The 26,159-nt window shown below is 41.1% G+C and overlaps 1 protein-coding gene across 5 annotated transcripts in view; it reads right to left on the bottom strand.

Moving 5' to 3' along the window:
• Window positions 1-26,159, bottom strand: part of lrp8 (low density lipoprotein receptor-related protein 8, apolipoprotein e receptor) — a 179,551-nt gene that overhangs the window by 70,776 nt on the left and 82,616 nt on the right. For all 5 annotated transcript variants that reach the window (XM_052073346.1, XM_052073342.1, XM_052073343.1 and 2 more), the window contains exons 4-5: window positions 16,289-16,411; window positions 721-1,101 (exon numbers count right to left, since the gene is read on the bottom strand). In XM_052073346.1, coding sequence (XP_051929306.1) covers window positions 721-1,101; window positions 16,289-16,411 — 504 coding nt within the window. The remainder of the gene's footprint in view (window positions 1-720; window positions 1,102-16,288; window positions 16,412-26,159) is intronic.

Raw genomic sequence — 26,159 nt, 5'->3', positions numbered from 1 at the left:
GGCCCTATGGAATGGCTGTGATATAATCACTGCTGCAGTCATCAATTTATTTGCGATTAAAGCAGATGTCTGACAGTAGCACAGGAAATATTTCATCTCCCTTGGAGAAAATAAACTTACCGTATTTTCCGCACTAAAAGGCGACCTAAAAGCCTTCCATTTTTTTCAAAGCTCACAGCGCAACTTAAAATCCGATGTGCCTTGTGTATGGTCATAATGGTAATATTTCAACCCCAAAACGGCTCCTTGCTCGAGACATGCTGACAACTCAGAGTTCAAACTTAAGGCGATTGGTTACGCAGTTGAAAATGGAAATAGAGCGGCAGCAAGAGAGTTCAACGTTAACCAGTCAATGTTATAACTTGCTGTTGGTTAAGCGAACTGTCGCTGGTTTATTAAATACGTTTTACTGACATCTGGTCATTCTGTTGGTCGTTCCTTGAGCCTAGCTAGTGCTAGTGGATGCATTGTAGATTGCGTCTTACAATGCCCAATGTATGAAAAAAAATGACAAAATAGGCCATCCATTGAAGGTGCGCCTCATAATCCTGTGCACCTTTTAGTGTGGAAAATACGGTAACTAAAATGATCAAAACACACTGCAGTTATATACCAGATACACTACATGGAAAATAAACAATCATTGCTTAAGCGTGACTAAAGATGTGTCCAGTAAGTCTAACTACTTGTCAATGAATTGATGAATGACAGTTTACTCACGACAGTTTGTCTCATCGGATTTGTCCTTGCAATCGGCATCTCCATCACATTTCCAGTTGATGCGGACACATTCTCCACTCCCGCACTGGAACTCGCTCACCATGCAACGTGGTTTCTGGGGCTCGGTCCTCCTACTGCAGCTCTCCATGGATTCATCGGACTTATCTTTGCAGTCAGGATCCCCGTCACAGCTCCAAAGCGCCGGAATACACTCCGAGTCATTGCAGCGGAACTCGTGCTGGCCGCAGGTGGGATTTGAGCACTTCTCTTCATCGCTGGCATCGCCACAGTCATCGTCGCCATCACAGACAAAGGTGGGTGCTATACACTTCCCGTTATGGCACTGAAAATCCTTGGACGGGCAGGCGTTGGCATCTGCAGGTAAACATGAAGCATGCAGGGAGTGATTTTTACATTCAATCCTGTGGTTCATGAAATAAAAGGTGGAAAAGAAATAAAATTGGCCACTTATTTCTTTTTGAACTATACTTTAAAGACAGTCCATGACATCTGGGAGATTATTGAAGCCTTTGATATCTCTGACCTAAACCCCATGTAAAACCTTTGGGGTTGTCTTGAATGCCGATGCTTCAATCTTGTGATTTAACTGCACAAGCGGCTCAATTCTTTAGAACCTGGAATATTTCTCAAGGGGTTTTTTTCCTTTTTTTTTTAAACTTAAAATGAACTTAAAGTAAGTTCCCACTCATTCTCCTCTTAAAGCATGTGGGAATCGAGAAGTGATAACGTGAGGAAAGATAGTTCACTTATCAGAGCATACATTAGAAGTGAAGGGGCAGGCCAGAATTTAATGAGTATAACCTTCCCTTTCTATCTTTGAGGATAATTATAGTTAATGAGAAAGGGGCATTTAAAAAAAAGTTCTCTTTCTTCTAAGTCTTTGGGTTTCTGGGGCAACTCAAAGAGCAACAGCGGCCAAAAAGTGTTGTAGAACATTAAATATTAATTTAGCTACATGGTGACAACAAAACAAGAGTAAACTCATATAAACACTTCAAACGTCATAAAGGCATTAACATAAAACACATCAAATGAATGGAATTGTGAATTACATTTTGCTCAATGTTTGTTGACATGATACATATCATCAACAGCGACGATGAGACAATCTACAGGAGTGAAGTGAGCAGGTTGGCCTTGTGGTGCAAAGACAACAATCTCATCCCAGCATGCTCCACTGACCATCAACGGTACCACAGTGAAGACGGTGAACAGATAAAAGTTACATGGAGTGCACATCTCTGAAGACCTGTGCTGGAGCCACAATACCTCATCACTGGCCAAAAAAGCCTGCCAGCACCTGTGCGTCCTCTGCAAACTGAGGAGAGCAAGAGCCCCCACATCATGCAGACATTTTATAGAGGCACCATTGAGAGCATCTTGACCAGCTGCATCACCGTGTGGTACGGCGTTTGCACTGTGTCCTGCCAAAAGACTCTGCAGCGCATCTTGAGTGCAGCTGAGAAGATCATTGGTGTCTCTTTCCCCCCACTCGTGGATATTTACAACTATCGTCTGACCTGCCAAGCCATTCGGATCACAGGTGACCCCACCCACTCATCTCACAGCCTCTTCGGCCTGCTGCCGTCGGGGAGGAGATTGCGGAGTCTCCATGCTGGAACCAGCAGGCTTAAGAACAGTTTCTTCCACCAGGGGGTCAGGAGACTCAACTCCTTCTCCGCTCTGCCCACAGCCCTCCCCCCACCTCTTCCCTACCCCTGCAAAAGACTATAACCTTCCCCTCATCATCCGACATCCGCTTATTGCACAATGCACTACTTAAACTTAACCTGCAATAGACATGCGTGGCGTTGTTTATATTGTTTAGATTTACATGTGTCTTTTTTTATACAGTCTAGTTTCACTGCCTTATCCTTAGCTGTGTCTGTTTAGTTCACAGCATTTTTGCTTGTTTGCACTGAGGATTGAGAGGAAAGAAATTTCATCTTTGCTGTATGTTGTACATAGAGCATATTTGATAATAAAGACAACCTTGACGTTGTACTAAGGCAAACATTGAACGGCTTCTCATTTAACTGACCCTTCTTGTATTTGTTTTAGTTTCTCATTGAACCCCTCTTTTACAAAGTCCCCACGCCCTCCGTTTTACAATACATCTACAGTAAATTTTCACATTAATATTATTTTCTTCAAGAAATGAACTTAATACTAGAGTTTTATTTTGTAATATGATGCTTTTCACATGTTCAGATTAATTAAATTATATTAATTGTGTGACCAATATGTTTCTCGTCACGTCGCGACAGAATGTGCCAAAGGGACTCAGTACTATAATGGATATTGGATTTCTTGTTTGTTATTACATTGGAGCTCAACGTATTTGCATTACGCCGTCTGAAAATTCACCTAGTCACATATTTTTTTTTCTTTTTTTGTTATATTGACTTCTCTCATCAAATTTGGTGACCAAGAAGTAGACGAGATTTTAGATTACCTAACAGCAGGTCTAAATTTTGGTATAGATCATATAAAGACATTTCAGTGTATTTGATCAAGGCACAGGAAGACAGATTCTGAATGATTGCAGAAATCAATTGGACAAATTAATGTCATGATCATTTTGAAAATATTTGAATAGGACCATCAAAAGAAAGAAAAATCCACTTGAGCTGGGTGTGAAAACAGGGCCCAGTGACCTTAGCGTGAGCAAATGCAAATCATAATTCTTAAAAACATCAAATTAATTTAAAAAATGGGATGGAGAGCAGGTTTGTAATGATACTGTCTGAATTTGATTGTGTTTTACAATCCAATACAATACATGCTGATTTATATAGCGCTTTCACAACAGCGGCAGCTGTAACAAAGCGCTTAACAAAACATTTTAGTACGTTGTTTCAAAACCTGTTTCAACTCACCTTGGTTTTTTTTTCAGAAACATAATTTTATGATTACCGTATTTTCACGACTATTCGACGCATCGTACTAATGGCCGCAGTCTCATTAATGCGTGACATTTCTGTATTTTACACATACACAGGACGCATCGTACGAATAGCCGCAGTTTTACAGTGGTAAAACATACGCCAGCTTAAACATACGGCATGCATGCGCGCACTCTAACACGTTAGCTTGAAGCATACGGTAGCATGCCAAGACATACAGATAAGATAAAAACACGTTTTTAAAAAGGCAACGAAAGCAGAACTGAGTTCGGGTGTATTTTATTTAGCCATCATACAATGTTCTCACGTTTTCGATCAATCATCACCCAGAAATCCATCAAAGTCCTCATCCTCTGTATCAGAAGCAGAGGACTGCACATCTCAGTTGTCATTGAATGCATCACATGCTAGTGTGAGTTGCTACGCATTGCCGAGCGGAAAGAAGGAGTAGCAACAGCAAAGTCAACATTTCTCTCGTGTGAAGCTTTCCCACATTTGAAAGTAAAGAACAGAGCGAAACATGGTGGCAGCGCGTGTGTGTGTAGAAAGAATTGAACAATTGTGCAAGTACCGTAATCCATCAAAAACGCCGCGTTCCCTCTCGTTGTTGCGTATTGTGGCGTAACTCGCCCAGCGCTGCCTCTCACTCTTTGTAAAGTTGTGTTTGCCATCGATCATTGTTCCCATGCTGTTCGCAACTTTACTTTGAACGCCCGGTTGATGCCAATGTCCAGCGGTTGGAGTTCTTTAGTCAAGCCTCCGGGAATAACGGCAAGCTCAGAGTTCATTTGCTTGACTTGATTTTTCACCGCTGCTGTGAGATGGTCACGCATGCCAAAAGCATAACCGGTGGCTTTAAGTTTGAACTGAGCTTCGTAGGCATGTCTCTTTGTCGAATTTATTTTCAGGGGTTCTTAGAAACCAAAACCGGAGTTGTTTTGCAACAATGCACATTGCCACACGCTATACAAGTGTTGGTACTGGCTTGAGGCGTCCACTTACACGCCCACCCTTCACCATTGGCGGACTAGCTTGTCTAGCTAGCTGTACTTCATCTTCATCTCGGGTAATGAATATAAATCAAATCATATTAGTTTGGCTCCACAAACCCCGTGATCTTCAAGTCACTAAAGATTTTAGCAAGCTCTTATCACATACACGATCTGTTCTATTAGCAGAACACGTACACTCCCTCTCAGTTATTGCAGAATAAAAAGTATCCTCAAAGAGAGCATGTGCGGGGGAGCACTAGAGATGGCATGTGCTCAGAGAAGTACATGCAGGTTGATCCACTTAGTGCTCCTGAGTAGGGCAAACATCCTCTGCCAAAAATTACCCCAGGCAGCAAGCATGCAGGTTTAGCAGATTAAAAGAAGAGTAAAGACGAGTGATCAGATAGCAATGGGCGAAGAACGAGTTAGAAAGACATTGCTTTGTTTTCTAAAATTGCGGGGCTCATTACTAAAAGTAAGTCATGTTGAATGCCTGAAATGTCCTTCATTCTAGCTACCGTGTTTTCCGCACTATAAGGCATTTCGGATTATAAGGTGCACCTTCAAATGAATAGCCTATTTCAAAACGTTTTTCATATGTAGGGCACATTGTATTATAAGGCCCATAGAATAGAAGCCTCAACAGTGGCTGCGGTTGTGCTATGCAACCACTAGATGGAGCTGCGCTAAATGGAATACAATATTGTACAACACAAAACAACTTTATTTAAATAAAGCCTTCCCAACCGCTGCAGCTGGAACAAGGCCATGAGAACTAGTCAAGGACATAAAACGTATAAATCCAAATTGCCTTGCAAAATAATAAAAAAATGAAAGACAAAAATTATAAAGACAATTGATTCAACAAAAAGGCACACAAAGCTCCTGGGATCACATCACATTTTACAAGTCTTGCTTGTCTCCTCCTTTGTTTAGTCAGTAGTTAACTCTGCTTTTGGTATTATTTCCGTTTGTTATTGGCTGGGCAGAGCTCACAAAGCATAGGTAGCTGTCTGTTTGAGTGTGTGTTGGTGAATGGATGTCAATTAGTGTTGGGCAAAACCCTTTTACGTTACAATTGGTTTGTGCTCATAATCACCACTCGATGGCATAGGAACAGGGAAACAACTCAATGGGGAATATCGGATAGTAGGGTCCACTGTCGGCTTTTGGGAAAATGCAATGTTTTTAGGTGCACCTTACAGTGCGGAAAATACAGTCCTTTTCAATCTACGTAACATTTCAGATGAGATCAAAGTAGGCAACACAATTTACATTTTGAAAGTTTTGCCTTTTGTTAAGAATTTAACAAATGCGTGAATTCTCACTAAACACTTCATAATTTCCTGGCCTGAATCAAATTGTAGTTACAAATAAAACAAGTGATATAAAACTGGGACTGCCTCTGGGGGAGTTTAAATTCCATCAATCATTCCTCTGATTCTTCAGGCTGAATATAATTAGTTCTCTTCTTAATGTTAACTGTTTTGTTAAGTGCTTTGTTACAGCTGCTGCTGTTGCTGTTATGGTACCTGCAGACCCAGTTGGCGGCCATTGACTGAGAACTGTTCGTAGCCCGAAGGCACGCCCAACACCCCTTGGAGGTCGTTCCCAAGTTGGGCAGCTGCTGCTGTTATGAAAGCGCTATATAAATCAGGATGTATTGTACTGCATTGTAACTACATTTGTCATACAACCTTCCCAATATGGAGGTTATAGAACTTTCTATACGTCACATCCCATGTTGACCAGTGGCGAGTAAGATGAATGAAGCTCATTAAGCTTTCTCTCAACGACAACTGACTCGTGCACTGGCTAATACTGTATATTGAGCAGGTCTGTGTGGGACTCATATTTGAAAGTCAAAACCACAAAACCACACTTGAACAGAGACCTATACAGGTGCACATGACACATGTGATATTAGTACTTAGATACGCATCCGAGAACATGCGGTTTCATGTTTTTAGAGCATGAAATTTATCAAACCGAGTTCAACATATTGTTAAATGAACCACGTACTGGTAGTGTGTTTTCTTTCAGTAATCATCTGTGCTTGCATAAAAGCAAACACACAGATGAGGTCCACATCAAAAGCACTTTGATTAAACACAATTCACCAACCAAAGTAAGACATGAAAACAAAATGAGCAGCACCTGGGGTTGTTGTAGTGGCTTAGTGACCCTTACACTAGACTACACAAGGATTTTGTTTACCTATTTTATTAAATATTCCTGCCTTTTATTGCACATCAGCACATCCGTAGAGCGGAAACAACAGCCTATTACACAGTGGCTTCCCGGTAGCCTGACGGATCAGAGGCGTAACGGCAGATCAATGAATGGTTGGCAACTTAAATGTGACACTTGCTTGTATCACAAAGTGGCATAGACATTCCATATGTGATGGTGATAGAGAAATATACGAGCAAAATGATATCATGTTCAAAGTTTCATTTAATTTGGGCATGTCTCGACGTTCTGGAGTGTATCCCTATGCGCAGGGGTGTCGGCGTAAAAGGCGGTGTCAGGCGGAGGGCTTTTTAAAGTCCGCAGTAATCACATTCAAGCAAAGGTGCGAACAGATGTAAGGAGGCTAGACTCGGCTTGGAAGTAGGAGTAAACAGTTTAGGAACAAAGTGTTTTAGAACATCAAAAGACGGTTTGGGAACTGGTAATAACATTTGTCATCTGCGAAATCTGCGACTTGCTTATTCGTAGCCGGCCAGACATGAAGCTGTCAGTGTATCTGTGGTTCAAAGCTTGACAAAAGTAATCAAATCACCACCGAGTGTCCGGACTGGGGGAGTGGTATGCAAATATTGGGGGCAGTGTTTTTCTTGTATTTTGCATATGTAAACAATAAAAGCCCATGATTGTGGAGCAACTGTCGTTGTTCGCTCTGGGAAAACGTGCTTCCGCCGATTGCAAAGACAATCTTCCCTGTGTGTCGACTCTTAAACTTTGTCCGGGTATAACCCTGACAGATGGTAAAAATGGCAAATTTGTGGAGATTTGCCCCCGCGCCCATACAAAAATAAATAAATAAATAAATAATCTGAACTGGTACCTGGAACTGGTGCAGAACTGGAACAACGCTTGTGCAAAATGAAAGTTACACGTGGATGAGGTTGTGAATTTCCACTCACCACTCATCTTTTACTGCAGTTACAGATGGTCAGTCATGGATAAAGTACACGGTTGCGGCATTTGAGGCAAACTGCAGCTGCTCATGGTCAAAAGCACCTCCAACCAAATGTGAAATTATGACTTGAATGGGACAGATGTAGTTGCTCTCAGGTCATTTATGGTTGAATAAGAAACAAATTGTACACAAACAAACTGACAAAAAGGCCAAAATTCATTTCCTTATTCTTGTTACTTTTTATTGAAGAAACATCACCCTGTTAAAAATCTAATCATTAAACAACTTCATTGTGAATAAGCCTCTTAATGTGCGATAAGTTTCTTATATGGAATTGTATGCGTTTATGTGATGTTGACCGATCAAACACAACCTTAAATGAGCACCGCGATTCCATAGATGAACGGTATGTAGCGGCATTACTAACGCATACCTGTCAACTCATACAGTTTAGCCATAGTTCATACGGATTTTGTGGTGAATCTTACGTATATGGCCGTATCGCACAAATCATACGGATTCTGAAAATTTCCGTCCGTCCCCCTCCCCTCACAGGTAGTTCCATTTGCTTTTGCCCAAAACGGTGCTCGTCTACTCGAATGCTTTCATTTACGGAATACAACTCTGAACACAGTAATGCCACTAAGTAGAATGACGATTAGACATAGACATAGATAGATTAACCAGACATTGTATTATGGAGATCTACAATAAATATCATTGAAAATGTTGTGGGGTTTTTTTTTCTGTGCCGTTACTTTGACATAAAATGCTTTGGTATGTTATAAGGATTTTTTGCTCTTTATAAGGATTTTGTTTGGTAGTTTATACAGGTTGGCACTCCGAAAAGTTGACAGGTATGCTAACACGAAATGATCATTCAAATTAATTAAGGAATTATAGCACTTTATGTTGTTAATTGCCCCAAATCAATGTAATAGGATAATCATAATTGTTAATTAATTGTGGCTTCAATATTTGCAATCTTAAATCAAAACTACGATCAATTGGAGACTGGCAAAAGCGGCGCGTTTTATCACAAAGATCAATTGGAGACTGGCATAAGCGGCGCGTTTTATCACAAAGTGAGTATAAAAGTGGTTGAAAAGGTAAACTAAATATATTGTTATTCCTAATTACAGTAGATTTTACAATGCTTCACGTTAGATAATAATCTTCAAAAAGCATTTTTAAGGACAAAGGATTATTTTCTAAAACTCATGTTTTTTAAATAAAGCCCATCATTAACATTCAAAATCTTTGGTGGTCGAAATATTAGTAGATAAATTTAAGCTATCAGATCATTGTAACGGATTTGAAAAGCAGGAGGTGGCCTACATTTTCAAAGTCGCTGTAGATTAATTGTTGAAATAATCACAGCTCATCACAGTTTTTTACAAAAGTTGAGTGATGCAACTAGTCTGTCAGTGTGTGAGTCAAGGATCATACTCGTGATGAGTAAAACACTAGTTTATTGAAACAATAAAAAATAAACAGAGAGCAACCAGTGGCGTAGTGGATGCACTTCTGTCTTAGTTATTCGATACATCCTGAAGCCCTGGTGACTGGCTTAGTCCTAGAATACGTGAAAAGGTACGGTGGCCTATGTGTGATAATCAACATCCATCCATCCATTTTCTAATCTGCCTATCCGCACAAGGGTGCTGGAGCCTCTACCAGCTGGTTTCGGGCAGTGGACGGGGGTACACCCTAACTGGTTGCCAGCCAAACAACCATTCGTGCTCAATCTCAGACTCGGGGGACAATTTATAGTGTCCCATTAACCTGCCACACATGTTCTTGGAATGTGGGAGGAAACCGAAGTACCCGCAGAAAAACCAAGCAGGCATGGGAAACTCCACACAAGAAGGCCTGGAGTTAAAATCAAACCCTACACCTCTGCACTGTGAGGCCAAGACACTAACCAGTCGACCATCCGGCTGCCTCAGGATGTTATCTCCCACTAAAATTGACTGTGAATGCATATTAAGTCAATGATTTCATGGTATCACTGGGCAGATTGAAGCTGTTTGAACCTAAAACAAAAGCGCACAGCCTTTGGGAGCATATGAGCTTGCCTGTGATCCTTGCTGCATTACATTCCACCTACGCACAGAGTGAGAGCAGTCAAAGGATTGGAAATGAAGGAGGATGCAATAGAAAAAAACACATCAACATAAGAGGCTGCAGACACCTCTGAAGGATAAGGAAGGTAAATCCCGCACCGGTAATTTTTCATGTGGGTGGACTCTTCTTGCTTCTCTTTAGTCTGCTATTAAACAATAGGGTAGAGGATTCATTTACTGTGCACCAAGGGGCATTATTTTCATGTGAGTGTAGTTTGCATCATTTTGTTCACTGCCCACCCTCTGCTTCTTCCTAGAACGACACACACACACACACAAATGCACGCAAATCCACACACACACACGCACGCACACACAAACAGAGGTCTTCACTGCCCTGCCATAAAACAACAACACATCCCCAGTGGGCATTGATCCTGCTGTAGTGGCTTGCTGGAACGTAACATCGCAGCACAAGTGATGTTAAAAGAGCAACAGGTCCCCAGGGCACAGAGGAGTTTCTCAGACTCTAGTCGTCTCTCTCTCTTGCTATATGGCTATCTTCACCTTTCTGTTTAGCCCACTTTCTCCCAGAGCCAAACCGACTTGCAAGCACATAGTCACCGCAGACGAATAATTCAAAGTGAAGCAAAAAAAAAAATTGATAAGAAAGTGACAGCCCCCAACATACAACAAATAAGCAGTTCTTTCTGACTAGTACTGTACAAATTCGGAATAGGACAACATCTCTGTTTCGGTTTCTTTGAATATGGCTTGTTTTTGAGATACATTGGATGCAACATCCATCAACTCAACTATGTATCCATTTTACGAGATAAGGTAACGAGATGGAGTTTTCAGTTGGGAGGCGGGGAACGCCACATCACCAGTCAATCACAGGATTGACACGTAGTGCCAGACAACCATTCACACAAATTGCTACATGCACTTCCCCCTAAATCAAGCAGCATGACTGGAAAAATAATCTTATCAGCAGGTGAATCACACTGCATCAGAACTCTGTCAGGTAAACCTTTCAGTGCATTCTCTCAACAATAGTGCAGGAATAATTTGGTTCAGATTGCCATGACGCAAACGCAAAAATGCTGTTGGAATGTCATTCCAGAGCAAAGTAGCTTGTGTCTTTGTTGTACAGGTTACAACTTTCAAAAATTTCCCCACTTCTAATCTGCAATTAATGAAATACATAACGTGAACACTCATTGATTAATTCTTTTTTTTTCCCCGAAACGTTTGATCCTCACTCGGGTCCCGTGGGGTTCTGCCACGCACCATACACAAACTACATTTCTACACTCTTTCCTTCATTTCCATCCCACTTTAATCTATAAAACGGACAACAGATTATTTCCACTACCATGACAGTTTTTCAGTAGTGCGACCAAGGGTGCGCACTCAGTTGTCCTACGATATTTTGACGCATACATTGAAACACATTCACTCATGCTCACCACAGACGAGAAGCTGCAGGTGAGGCATGGACCGCTCGAGTCATGGGTGTTAAATTAAAGTTAACACCCATGTCGCAAACTGGGGGCAATTTCATTCGTGTCATAAATCTTCATTCGATTATATGGTCTATTTTCATGTAAAGGAAATTTAGAATTTTCTTCACAAACATACTTAATCACGAAGCTTATGTTAACAGGTTTTGGACAGAAGTGTAACTGGTTTGGCCGCCGTGTGCATGTCTGATGTTGCTCACCGTGGTCCAAGGAATGGTCATACAGAAATAGAAGTCATCGACTAATTCACAGCTGGGGGCGATTATTGGGGCCGACGTTTTGGCCATTTTTTAAAATTCAACACCCGATAAGGGATCAATAAAAACTGGGTTGTTTTGAGATTTTAATTTCTCTGCAAGTACCTTATACTGCTGACCTACTTGCAGTAGCTGCTTTTTTTGTTTTTTGAACTTAAAATAAACATGATAATGAGAGATGAGGCAACCCACTGGTACAGTGGTTAGCGCGTCGACCTAACAGTGCGGAGGTGCAGGGTTAGATTCCTCCCGATGTGGAGTTTACATGTTCTCCCCGTGCCTGCATGGGTTTTCTCTAGGTACTGCGGTTTCCTCCCAAACTGTCCCGAAGTGTGAGTGTGAGTGTGGATGGTTGTTTGTCTGTGTGTGCCCTGCAGTTGGCTGGCAACCAGTTCAGGGTCATAGGCTCCAGCACCCCCCACTATGCTTGTGAGGATAAAGCAGATCGTAAAATGGGTGGATGGATGAATGAAAGATGACGTTTTTGAAAAGACATTGACATTTATAAAGATTCCCGTATTTTCTGCACCTCCACTCATTCAATTTTCTCAAAAGTGACAGTGCTACGACGCTGCGCCTTATCATATGGATCTACATCCTGATTTCTTGGACCTAGTATTTTTAATGTTCTGTAAAGCGCTTTGTTCCAGCCACAATAGCTATGAAAGCTCTATATAAATAAAGCTGTATTGTATTGTAGTGTATTCCCTTTAGTGTAGCTCCATGTAGTGGATGCATAACGCAACTGCAGCCAGTATTCTAGCTTTTATTCTATGTGCCTTAAAATGCGGTGCACTCTATATATGAAAACAATTTAAAATAGGCCATTCACTGAAGGTGTGCCTTATACTCCAAAGTGACTTATAGTGCGGAAAATAGGGTAATCACATGATGAAGTGCGTAGCTCTGGGTGGTGCCAAAAGCCCCTATGTGTCCGTGTCAAGAATTTAAAAAAATATATTAAAAAAAGGACGTCTTTTAAGGTAGTCACAACATGAAATTCACCTGTTGTATGTTTGAAGATGTGCCTTATACCCCGGAGCTCCTTACAGCATGGAAAATACGGTAAATTACAGCGAATACATACTGCTTAGCTGCATGTTCCAAGGGCAGTTTTTGTAGGAATTTTTTAAAACAAAGATGTCTGTTTTGTAAGACTGCAGTTTTAATATGTTGTGGTTGCACTGGGTTTTGCTCAACTCCATAAAAAAAGTTATTTTTCAAAAGTCGTTTTGACATGACAAAAAAAAATTCACACAAAATACATAATTATACTGCTAAATAGTTATGTGTGAGCTTTGAGCTAAATGTCAAACTGCCTTTCATCACTTTTACCTTTAATGATAGATGAAACGATAATCCTCACAGGTTTTAATATTGGCTTAATACTTGAAATCACTCTCCTGGGCACACTCAAATCAGGGCAGAAAATCAATCATCAGCTCGACATTCATGAATTATTCTCGAGTTTCACTTTTCCCTGTTCACACAGGTCATGTCGATGAGAGACAATAAAATGATCATATGATCTCCCATGACCCTTTGTGTCTACAGATAAGAGGAAATGGAAAATTTAAAAAAGGGATGTAAAATAGGCATGTGTCTATGATGGAAGAGTGGGAGAAAAAATATCCTCCATTCAAGATTACATATTTGTCAAGATAAGTAATTTGGCCTTGATTCGTAACTTATAACTTACCGTATTTTCACGACTATAAGGCGCCATTAAAAGTCTTAAATTTTCTCCAAAATGGACAGGACGCCTTATGGTGCGGAGCGTCCTTTATATGCGCTGAGTTCCAAAATCTGACTGACAGCCGACACGCTGTTTATATAGAGAAAAGGCGGAAGTGACTGTGGCCAGGCATGCGGGAAAGAAGTCGGCCAATCAGGGAAGGGTGGGCGTGTGTATATACATATATGGAGAGGGAGAGAGAGAGAGAGAGAGAGAGGGAGAGAGAGGACAGGCAAGCTAGTCCGCCAATGGTGAAGGGTGGGCGTGTTGGACGCTAAAGGGACGCCTCAAGCCAGTACCAACACTTGTATAGAGTGTGGCAATGTGCATTGTTGCAAAACAACTCCGGTTTTGGTTTCTAAGAACCCCTGAAAATAAATTCGACAAAAAGACACGCCTACGATGCTCAGTTCAAACTTAAAGCCACCGGTTATGCTTTTGGCATGCGTGCCCATCTCACAGCAGCGGTGAGAAAACAAGTCAAGCAAATGAACTCTGAGCTTGCCGTTATTCCCGGAGGCTTGACTAAAGAACTCCAACCGCTGGACATTGGCATCAACCGGGCGTTCAAAGTAAAGTTGCGAACGGCATGGGAACAATGGATGATCGGTGGCAAACACAACTTTACAAAGAGTGAGAGGCAGCGCTTGGCGAGTTACGCCACAATACGCAACAACGAGAGGGAACGCGGCGTTTTTGATGGATTACGGTACTTGCACAATTGTTCAATTCTTTCTACACACACACGCGCTGCCAACATGTTTCGCTCTGTTCTTTACTTTCAAATGTGGGAAAGCTTCACACGAGAGAAATGTTGACTTTGCTGTTGCTACTCCTTCTTTCCGCTCGGCAATGCGTAGCAACTCACACTAGCATGTGATGCATTCAATGACAACTGAGATGTGAAGTCCTCTGCTTCTGATATAGAGGATGAGGACTTTGATGGATTTCTGGGTGATGATTGATCGAAAAACGTGAGAACATTGTACGATGGTTAAATAAAATACACCCGAACTCAGTTCTGCTTTCGTTGCCCTTTTAAAAATGTGTTTTTAGCTTATCTGTATGTCTTGACATGCTACCGTATGCTTCAAGCTAACGTGTTAGCTGGCGTATGTTTTACCACTGTAAAACTGCGGCCATTAGTACGGTGCGTCCTGTGTATGTGTAAAATACAGAAATGTCACCCATTAATGAGACTGCGGCCATTGGTACGGTGCGTCGAATAGTCGTTAAAATACAGTAAGTACATAACATTTCAATAAATCATTAAAATGGTTATACAGTACACTAAATTGCATCGAAAAGGTAATAGACGTTATTATCGTGTATTTTACAAGGGAGAATAAATCAATTTGATTGGAACTAGAACGGTCTCACACATGTTTATACGAATGTACAATTTTTCCCAGTTGCAAAGAAAACAAATATGTCTCAACAAAGATATTGACATTGCAACCTTTTTATTTGCAAAAGTATATCATCAACACCTGTACTTCCAGCGTATAATGCGACTGACTGAGAGTTCATTTGTCAAGTCAAGTCAAGTACAACTTTATTGTCAAATGTGCTGTACATACAGCACAGATGAAATTTCCTCACTCTTAAACAGACAAGAGACAACAAGAGGAGCCCTTACGGGTGCCTGCGCCACCATCAAAAGAACATTCAACATAAAATGACAACGTAATAAAACACATAAAACAGATTTGTGCGTTACAACAAACAGGCCGATACCGACAGCTATTGTACATGATATAACAGTATATCTTAATTTTTTTAATTTTTTTTTTTTTTTTTTACGATGGATCCATTTATTTATGGACATTATATATGATATTTTCTACACTATTAGGCACAACGGAGTATAATATAAATTCATATGAGAAGAAAGGAGCGTTAGCGCGGAGCGCCAATGCGGATTTGGAACTGGGAGTCGCGGCTTGGAGTTTGAAGCGGATTACGTGGGACAGGAGAAGTGAACTAATCTTGTTTCGTCAATGGACGCTATAGCTTCGTGTTTGCTTTCAAAACAACATTTTCAGCATGACGTCTCTGATCCACCCTTTGATCCTCTCCTCTTTCATGTATAACTGCTTCAGACAACAAAATGTATGCAGAAAATTGGTGAAGATTGCACGACTGTGTCCTATGTGTTGTGTTACTTTTGTTATTTTGACTTCAAAATGGCGAGAGTGGCTGCCTTTCCAGCAGCTCCTATATTTTATTGTTCTACTTATTCCTTTCATAACTTTGCTGCTGTGAATTGGGAATGTCTCCATTGCGAGACTAATAAAGGTTTTCTTATCCTATAAGTTGCAACCGCATTTATAAGGCATTTAGAATTTAAGCCACAATAGAGGCTGCGGTTGCGTAACACATCCACTAGATGAAGCTATGCTAAAGGGAATATAACAATGTAATTCAGCCGTATTTATATAGAGCACTGGCTGCGGTTGCACTATACATCCACTAGATGGGGCTATCAGAAAATACATTCAGGGCAGCAAACTGGTACTTTGGTCATAGAGCGGTTGTTTCCCAAACCTCGAGTGGGATACTGAACCCCCAGTTGCTCTTGGTGCTGCATTACCAGTAGGCGAATGAGGCAACAGCGTGAAGCACTTTGAGTACTCAAAGTAGAAAAACGCTATACAAGTGACCATTTACCATTTTTGTTCATATCACCCATATCTACGGATTACCATCTTCCTCTTCGCTAACAATTTACTCCCTGGGCTACTTCCACTTCCAGCAGCCAAAGAAAATTTCAGGGTACAACATTTATCATCATCATAATTATTACGTGTTTTAGGAAAATGAGGGTGTGTGCAATTGCAACTCTTAAGAGGAATAGTTCAATCATTGTCATAGCTCACTTGACAACTGCAGTTGCTTATTTGTGTGAACTCACCTGCAGCACAGTGCTCTTCATCTGCTCCATTCTCACAGTCTCTTTCTCCATCACATCGCCACGACAACGAGACGCACTTGGTGGCCGTCCCACCGCAGTCAAACTTCTCTGGTGGACAGGTCTGACGGCCTGTTGTGAATGATGAAGGTAAGAGAGGGAAGGTGGGAGAAGGAGGGTGGAGAGAGCCAATGTGTCAATCAAACAGGCAAGTCAGCTGAAATTCATCAACACTCAAATATGCGCCACATGCATCGATCAGCACACTGATTGACGAGTGTAATTCCGTGGCTGGATGACAAAATGTGAAAATATTTCTCTTTTGAAGGTGAAACCAATCGTTGTTCTGCCATCAATGTTAATTTGAATGTGATTATAGCTTACAACTAAACATTCACAAGTAGAAAATTCTCAAGTATTGCAATAACAAGCAATTATGATGAACAAGGACATGATGCTCACACGCTATGAATGAAGTATCGGAATACTTTCTGTAATGTAAGGTTACCATTGTGCAGTAGTACTACCCAATGACATCTGTGTGACAACGTGCAGCATCATCGAGCAGAGATAAAGTGATCAGTGTTGCAATACAAAACTATAATAGTTGTGCAGTTGATGCAGATAATCGTTGCACCATTATTTAAGTGACCAGTAGCATTAATTGTGGTACGACCTTAGGTATTCAATTTTAGAGGAAGTGGCTGATGTTGTGGAATATTAATCAATGACAATTATGTATGATTATGTAGAGAGCTGGACCTACAATTACCGTTGCGGTAATACTATTCCACAGGGGTCTGCATAAATGCAAAGAGACACTCTTGATTTGAGTTACTGTTTAGGGAGTTAATGGCGAAAGGGAAGAAGCGGTTTGAATGTCTGCAGGTTTTGGTGTGCATGGTTCGGTAGCGCTTGCTTGATGGGAGTAGCTGGAAAAAGGTGGTGGGCAGGGTGTGGAGGGTCCGGGATGATTTTCCATGCCCTTGTTTGGTTCTTGTGGTGTGCAAGTCCTCGAGAGTTGGTAGGGTGGTGCCAATGATTTAAATAATAATAATGACCTAAAAAATAGAGGGTTGAATCACAGGTGGGAAGTTTTTATACCGCACAAAGATATATATCATAAATTCACACATCATTAACCGGAAGCATGTCTTTGCCTGCTTTTGATCAAAAAATCTGTTCTCTGATGACCACACATCTCTCCATGACCAGCAACATCGTTTGTGAGCATTTTTAAATGTTAGAGATGCTACTAAACACTGACAATCTCTCATGCGAGTCTCCCGAAAGAGAGAGAGATTGGTCGAGCACAGTTATTATTTCTAAGGAGACTGAATAACTGAGTAGTCAAGTCAAGTCAAGTCAACAGTATTTATAGAGCACTTTCAAACAGCCATCGCTGCATACAAAGTGCTGTACATGGAGCGATTTAACATATACAATAAACAGTAAGACGAATAAGTAATAAGTAATAAGTAATAAGGCGGTAGAAAGCACCAAGCAGTAAAACCAATAGCAAATCTAAGTCATGCTGAGTCAAACGCCAAAGAATACAAGTGAGTTTTGAGGAGGGCTTTAAAGATGGGCAGCGAGGAGGCTTGCCGAATGTTCAGTGGGAGGTCATTCCAGAGAGATGGACCAGCAACAGAAAAGGCTCGATCCCCTCTGAGCCTCAGTTTAGTTCTTGGTACGTCTAGCAAAGACTGGTCCACAGACCTGAGGCGCCGGGCAGGGGTGTAGGGGCGTATGAGCTCAGAGAGGTAAGGTGGCGCGAGATTATTCAGAGATTTGAAAACAAAGAGGAGGATCTTAAAAATAATTCTAAAATGAATGGGGAGCCAGTGAAGGGATGCCAAAGTAGGAGTTATATGCTCCCTCTTACGAGTACCAGTCAAGAGGCGAGCAGCGGCATTCTGTACCAGCTGAAGGCGCTTGATGGAGGACTGGCTGACTCCAAAGTACAGGGCGTTGCAGTAATCGAGCCGGGATGTGACAAAGGCATGAATTACTGTCTCAAAGTGTTCATGTGAGAGGAGAGGTTTTATTTTGGCCAGCTGTCTAAGGTGAAAGAAGCTGGATTTAACAACGGCACCAATTTAAAAAAGTAGTGCCTATGTATTGGTTCTTCGGCTGTTACAAAGTGTCTCTTGACATTATGATGCCCATAATGCAGCTCTTGGGAGCTGTGCGAGGAAGGAGGGCAGTGATGTCTGGCTCGCCATTCATTTAATTTCAATGAGTTTCAGGGAGTGGAAGACTTTCCAAGTTTGTCCATTACTCCCAACTGGATGCCCCTTCATATCATTTGATGCCCCTCCACCAACAACCGTAATTAAAAACAGTGCATTAAACACTTAATTCAAGTTTGAGTTTCTCGTGGCTAAATTTGACTCGACAGCAGCGGTACGATCGAACCCCAGGGGTTCGGTGAGTCAGTCTCAGGGGTTCGACAGAGCCTCTGCCATGGAGGGTAAGACTAGTACTCAACATGTTAATGAGTTATGACCCGCCCGCTTGGCCATCACTGGCTGCTGATGATCACATGACGTTGCTTGTCCAATCAGTGCTGTGGGAAATTTAGTTCGCTTAGTTGTAAATGACTGACTGCTGTGATAGTATGTCGTACAATTTTTTTTTTAAATGTATACTTATCTCTTGAAATTTCATTTACATTTTTCTGTTGTTAATAAATACATTTTTTGTTTCTATCTTGAATTTTTAAAAAATGTACTGTATATGTTCATTTTTCACTCATGAAGGGTTCGGTGAATGTGCATATTAACTGGTTGGGTTTGGTACCTCTAAAAAGCTTTACATCCGTTCATCAATCCATTATCTGAGCCGCTTATCCTCACAAGAGTCACGGGTGTGCTGGAACCCAAACCAGCTGTCTTTGGGCAGAAGGCGGGGGACACCCTGAACTGGTTGCCAGCCAATCGGAGGACACAGATGGACAAATGAAACATTTGCGCTCAAAATGACACCAATGTACAATTTAGAGTGTTCAATTAACCTGCCATGCATGTTTTTGGAATGTGGGAGGAAGTTCCTGGAAAAATCCATATAGGCACGGGGAGAACATGCAAATTCCACACAAGAAGTCCAAAGCTGCATTCGATCCCATGACATCTGCACTGTGAGGCAGATATTAAGATATCCTTTATTTGTCCCGCAATGGGGAAATTACAGTCAGAATTCAGAAAGGAAAACACTGAGGAGGGAGAGGGGGAAAAAAAACACGCTCGAACTATCCTCTTCCGAGGATAATTTAAGTCCAGGTTAAAAAAAGACCCTAGCACATAAATAAGCATATGACAGTTACAAGTCACAAGACATAACATGTAATAAGGGGGAGGATGAATGGGAAGTGGGGTGTTGGGTGACCGCGATGCGGCAGTTCTGGCCAGCTTCACCGACACGAGTGCTCTGCAGATCGTACCACGTCACGGGGGAAAAAGAATCGGAGCGATGAAGACGGTGATAACAAGGATGTGTATGCGCCTGTGGTTGTCCAGTTGTGTATTTGTATGCGTGTATAGGTCATAGCTGCTTCGTCGAGGTCTGCTCATCATGAAGACAGTCCCGGCTTATCAGTCCATGGCCGAGAAGGAGGGGGGTAGGTGGGGGGGGGGCACTGGCTTCCATGCATACTTCCATCCAGCGGAGAGGGTCCAGATAGCGTTGTTTGTTTTGGAGGGACGGCCGCCAACAATTTCAGACAGCCTTGAGTCCGTGGCCTGTATCTCTTCACTGGCGGCGATCAGCCACATCCGCAATCTCTTTCCGCAGCGCGGATTCCAACTTCTCCATGTTGTTGTCAATCGTACGGAGTCGCTCCAAAACCGCATCTATATTGCGGTTGAGCTCAGTCACCGCTTGAGTCTGAGTGTTGGACATTCGCGCCAAACCATCCAGAATGACCGGCAGCTTCTTCACTTCCAATAAAGCCGCTCCCGTCGGTTGAATTTTGCAATAGAACAGAAAGCTGCTAACACCAAACGGCAGCATACGTGCTTTCAGAAGGCCGATAATGTAGATGTCTTCCACATCCTCAACGGACAGTATTGACAGGCACACCATTCTCCACTTTCTCCATGGATCAAGGGCGTATCCGGCAGCAAATGTCCCCGAGGGGCAAGCAGTTTCCCCACTGCCTGCTCTTTTCATCAAAAAAAAAAAAAATTGTCGATGGCATCGAGAGACCAGCCAACTAATTCCATGGTTAGTTCTTGGGATGAAAATACGGTAGGAGGCTAGGAAAAGTTAGACAAAGACAGCACAAAGACTAAGTGGCGAGCAAGGAGAGGGTAGGGGTTGAGGGCAGGAGCTGAGCAAAAAGTGTTCGCCTTCGTCGAGAGGCAAGCAGGAAAGATGTCAACCAGTCAAGCACCGTGCTGCCCTTTGTCATTTAAAAAAAATAAATAAATATTAAAGGACATTCTTGCACATTCCTATTTTCTATCGATACTCAGATTAAAAACATAATAAATCAGAAAGTTTCCAGTTACTCAGCATTTGAGTACTTTTTTAATGAGTATTCAGTAATTAAGTACTTTTTTTTCTTTACTGAGTATTCATTTACTCTAACTCAAACAATTATTAGAAGGATGACTTTTTTACATTCGGAAGTAATGACACTCTTACTTGAGGAGACTTTTTGGCTACTCTGGTGACCTGTGGAATATTAAACACACCTCATTATGAACATTTACATAATGCAATTCAGTTTATGACCTTCCATTACCGATAGAATAAATTGGAATTTGCATTTGGAAATAAATTGAATAATATCTATGAAAATAGCTGCATAATGTTGCCTCTACAAAACAATCAACTTTGACTGTTTTAGTAACCCCAAATCCAACCAACCATTGTATGCCCACCTGTAACAATGATCATAAAATACACCCATGCATAAATATTTACAATGACAATTATGTTTTGAGTGTTTACTACTTTTTTTAATTTATTTAGCAGGCAGGTAGAAACTATGATCACAATTTTGCAAAGTTTGGGCAGTGGTTTGGAAATACGTTTTGGTGGCCTGAAGTTTCTTGAGGTCAAAAAAGTAATTTAGCCCATCAGGGCAAATATAGTTTCCTCTGCAACAAATTCACAATGAAAAGTGGTTGGGATTTGTTATTCCCCTCACAAGGTTAGCCTAAGTGACTATAATGTGCAGGGTGTAGGGGTGGACTGAGCTCGGCGCTGTATGCTAATGAACTTTTGATTAACTACCTTCTTAATTTCCCTTCACAAGGAAGGAGGGAATTGGAGCGTTTCGGCATGACACTGCAACTGCTTTTCTGCAGGCTCCCTGGCATCTAAGCTAACCTCACTGCTGATTGATTTAGACAGTTCATAGCCTCACAGGCTAATGCAGAGATCATTTATTTAACATGAAGAGTGTGTTTGTCGCTGACAGGTGATATACGTTGCCCTTGATTCACTCTCTGTCACAGTAAGACACATTTTCAAAACAAAGGCATGTGGGAGAAGCACCCTAGAAAAATTTATCATGCGATACATGGGCAAGGCATACACATGGAGCTGCGCTTACTCGGCTCTAGTTCCACCAAACCATGATGATTTTACATAGTCTTAAGCAAACATTTATATACGTGCCACATTACATTGTACTGTGTGCTTGGGGGTATTTCTCACATTTGGGGTCCCTCTACATGACATGAACAACTTACTGGTACAAGAAACACACTGCAAAATTCAGCTAATAAATAAATCTAATTAAAGATAAAGACTTTTTGACTTTTTTGGCTTCCTCATATAGGAAGCCAAAAAGTATTTTTTTAATTCTTGTTTTGAGAATAATATACTACGTGAGAGCAGAATTTGTAAAAGTATTAATATTGTTTTAAAATTATTTGTCTTACTTAGTTTGTCAATCCTAAAATTTGTTTACTTGCACAATAAGATAAATTACTGTTATACTCTCTGTTTCATGACATATTCCTTCCAGAGACTTTTTAGCTGTTAAAACTTGTTTTAAGTCAGCTGAGATTGCCTCCAGCACGCGACCCTCGTGAGTATAAGCGGATTAGAAAACGGATGGATGGAAAAGCACATTTTGCCAATATGCTGTCGACTGAAAAGGACATCACATCTGCTCAGGGGTCTGGTAACCACCAATCAAGACTCACCTTGTGAATGTCACCTGACCAAACTCAAAACTGTGACTTAAAAACAAACAACAACACCCCAAAAATCATTTTGAATTCAGTCACGAAATTTAGCAGCTGCTTTGGTTTTATCATAGATGTCCAAACCTTTGACTCATAATTTGACTGATGTGTGTGCTAAACAGTTGACCACCTTAAATCTTACGCCACCTCTTATTTGTTTCAAGTTATTGAGAATTATGTGAAAAACTACAGTTACTTTCCAGATATAGAAAACACCATTTAGGTGATAAAGTGTATTTACCGTACAACAATTACAGCAGTGTTGATTGCAGTATTTTTATTCAGACTGTGAAAAGATCATAAACTGATATAGAGCCATAAAGTAATATCTGAGAAATATTAACAGTTGTAGAGTCTAAGGAAGTATGTGCTCACTCCTCTTTGCAGCAGAAAAGAGAAGTGGCCACTTGAGGGATTTTGCTTGTTCATATAGCACATGCCTCACAATCTATTTTAATGGTAATTAAAATGCACTTTGCAGACATAATTATTCATAAGAGGTTGCTGAATATTAGTTAGGCATATGGAAAGATTAGAATGGATTTTAAGAGTGACTTGGCTGACGTAAGTGGAATTCGTCAGTCATCATCCGTAGGTGATTTTTCCACAATAGATTTAACAATTTATGGTAAATTTGTAAGGGTTTGGCCATTGGAATTGACATGAGCTTCGGCATCCTAAAGGTGAACACATTTTCCAGCAGTTTGCAGAGTGTAATTTGTTCACCATATACGAGTATGCGACTACGAAATGCTTGAAAATAAAGTTGGCGTCTTCTCTGCATATTAGAGAGAATATATACTTTTCTCCAGGAATTGCAGTGCATGCGGTTTGAACAAAGGTTTTTATTTTGAGAGTCACCTTTTAGAAGAAGGAGAAGAGACGGGCCACTGAGAGCTTGGGGATTTCAAACTGATAGCGTGTAGCATTAATGATTCATGCAAGACTACAGATGTATGGATCATCCAATTATTCACCTACTAAAAGACTCGGCAATTCGAATGACTTGATGTGCTGCAGTGGGTCGTATTGTCAGATGGATGTACGTTAACCTCATTATGATCTGTGATCTTGCTTTCAAAAGCTTAACTAGGTGGCTTGAGTGTTAGAAATTGGTTTACTCGACGTATGGAGCTGTTTGTTCCAAATAGCACTACAAAGTAAAAGTAACTTTTCGCGCATGCATTAAAAAAGGTGAGTTGCCTCTTCTCATATTGTGCATGCATTGCATCAATTTAATTATTTTCTTTTTTTAAGCACTTATCCTGTTTAATAAACACAGTCACTGGTGAGAAATAATGTCCCCCAACTGGCTTTAGAGCAAGATGCGTAGAACACTCTCGATAGGTCTGTAGACATTTTAAAGTCTCCAATCAACGTATCATGCACGTATTTGAACATGGAACAAAGCAAGAGTCCCTAAATAGGCACCGAAGCATATCTGCCAACTCAAAACAAAAAGACCAGAGCAGATTTAATTCCAGAACAAAACTGCGATCGAAGGTATGACCTTGAAAGTTGCCGTTTCACCAGCTCAAGCCTCCTTTTGTCCTTCAAATGTGAAATCCAATTTACCCAAAGAGCATATGGCTAATATCAGATTACATTTTAAATTAAGGTTATTGTTGATTAGTGGCCTTCATTGGAACACTAATCTGCAATTATTACTGCTCTGTTGTGAGATGGTGAGTGCGTGCCCGAGTGGGCAATGATCAAAGTCACAGGAAATGAGAGAAAAGAAAAATGACTCGGAATGGAGCAATTGAAGTCTACGGAAGAAAATTTATGGAGGGAAACTGACAAGTAGAGTCTTATCAGTAAGGAAAAAAAAAACAGCGTCATGAATCATAAGTTAGTGAATGAGGTGAAGGGGGAATAAGGACATGTATGGGCTGAGGTGGTGTTGGTGCTTTAGCAGTAGGTAAACGAGTACACACTGTTTTACAACGCAAGGCTGCGGTGATAGAGGTAAGGTGGTGTTGGGTAATGTGAAAATATTAGACGTGTTTACGCCATGGGCCCGTCAGTGTCCCCTGGGGTGTGGTGATTGTCGTGAGAATAAAACAGCAGCACCGCAGTTTCCTAAAAAAAATGCTGCTTCTTCTCAATTTAGGAAAAGAGCACAAGAGAAACTTGGAGGGCAAAATCAAAGTTCATTTCCTCTGCGGATGCTTTTCAAAGGAAGCATTTAAGGGTGAAACGAACCCTTGAGTGATTTGAGTTCCTCGGTTCAATAAATGCTCATGGCAGTTTTTTTTCTTCCTCAACTACCAGCATATAGACATGCACACTATCAGGGAGAAGAAGTCAAGCCAACCGCAGTAACAATTGTTCATGCTCTGCATGACAATAACATGCCACCAGCGTGGTGAGAAGGCTACCTTCAAAATAAACCTTACTTCACCCAATAATCAGTGTTGTAGACCATCTTATAGGCAGGAATATTGTACTTATTTTTCAGTCGGCGTTGCATATGCTCACTTCTAAATCCCCCATGATGTGCAAAGTTCAGTAATATCTCGGAGGTAGATTGTCCATTTTTCCCTCAAGAATGGTCAAGCCATGAGCCTCCCGCCCCCCCGCCTGTAATTGGCTGGTACTCACTGCATTTACTGATTAGATTGATTAACTTTCGGCATCGGGACCGATGAGCCAATGAGAGGCAGAGTTTGGCGGGTCATGCCGAGGAATATAGTGGTCACATGTCAGGTGAAATGTCATTTGATTGACAGGTCCCTCTAACTCTCCTTGAAAGAGCCGTAATTGTTGGAAATGCGAGAAAAGCCGAATAAATGTCTTTCAAGTGAACGGCACACATCCAGAGAACACACGTTCAGTATAGACATAATTTATAGACATAAGTTTTAACATGGTTTCCAAATGAATCATTGCTTCAACTACTGGCAACATGACTTGAACATTCTGTGGAGGACAGATTTTGTCATCAATAGTTAAACAATTTGTTGACAAAGTTTTTCCAATCCAGTCCAAACTGCATGTCGGCTAATGTTATGAAGCGTTATTCTGACACAGTATTTACAGAAGTAAATATGGTTTCACGTGTAGATGCGCATCTTTTTATCATCTCATATCACAAGAGTAGCGAGGCGGGAGGAGATAGAAATAATTTGGCGAAGCTTCTCAATCTCCTCATTTAATGGAGACGCTCTATTAAAGATGACATCACATCATTGCCCTGCGTAATAAATGAAGTATGAAGTCTGTATGGCTGAATTACTAACTATCACCACATATGTCAACTTCATGCTTCATGTCACAAGTAGGCTTACCTTTAAGTCAAATATAAAATCAACACTGTTAACTTTACAGATTCAGAGACGATGTCACTTGTCTCCCATGCACTCGCCTCCACCCGCATGGAGCGCATATTGGATTTGTCTTTACAACCAACACCCGTCAATGAATAAATGTGTTAATTTATAATAAGTCAGAACCATCTGTTTAAGTTTCTCCTTCTAAGATTGGTTAGCGATGGCCAAAATACAGCATGATGCAAGATTGCAAACCTTTGGAGAGTCTTGTTATTCCAGAGACACGAGCAGCTTCAAATCCTTACAGGCTGCTCACCAGTGGCTTTTTAATAGCTGATCTATTAATTATATGCATTTAGCTCACAGAAATATTAGAATGCCCTGAACACACTATGATGATCTTGC

This window comes from Hippocampus zosterae, chromosome 8 (assembly GCF_025434085.1).
Source record: "Hippocampus zosterae strain Florida chromosome 8, ASM2543408v3, whole genome shotgun sequence".
Taxonomy (NCBI): domain Eukaryota; kingdom Metazoa; phylum Chordata; class Actinopteri; order Syngnathiformes; family Syngnathidae; genus Hippocampus; species Hippocampus zosterae.
Note: the sequence above shows the minus strand (reverse complement) of the source record. Positions and strands in the feature narration are given on the sequence as shown.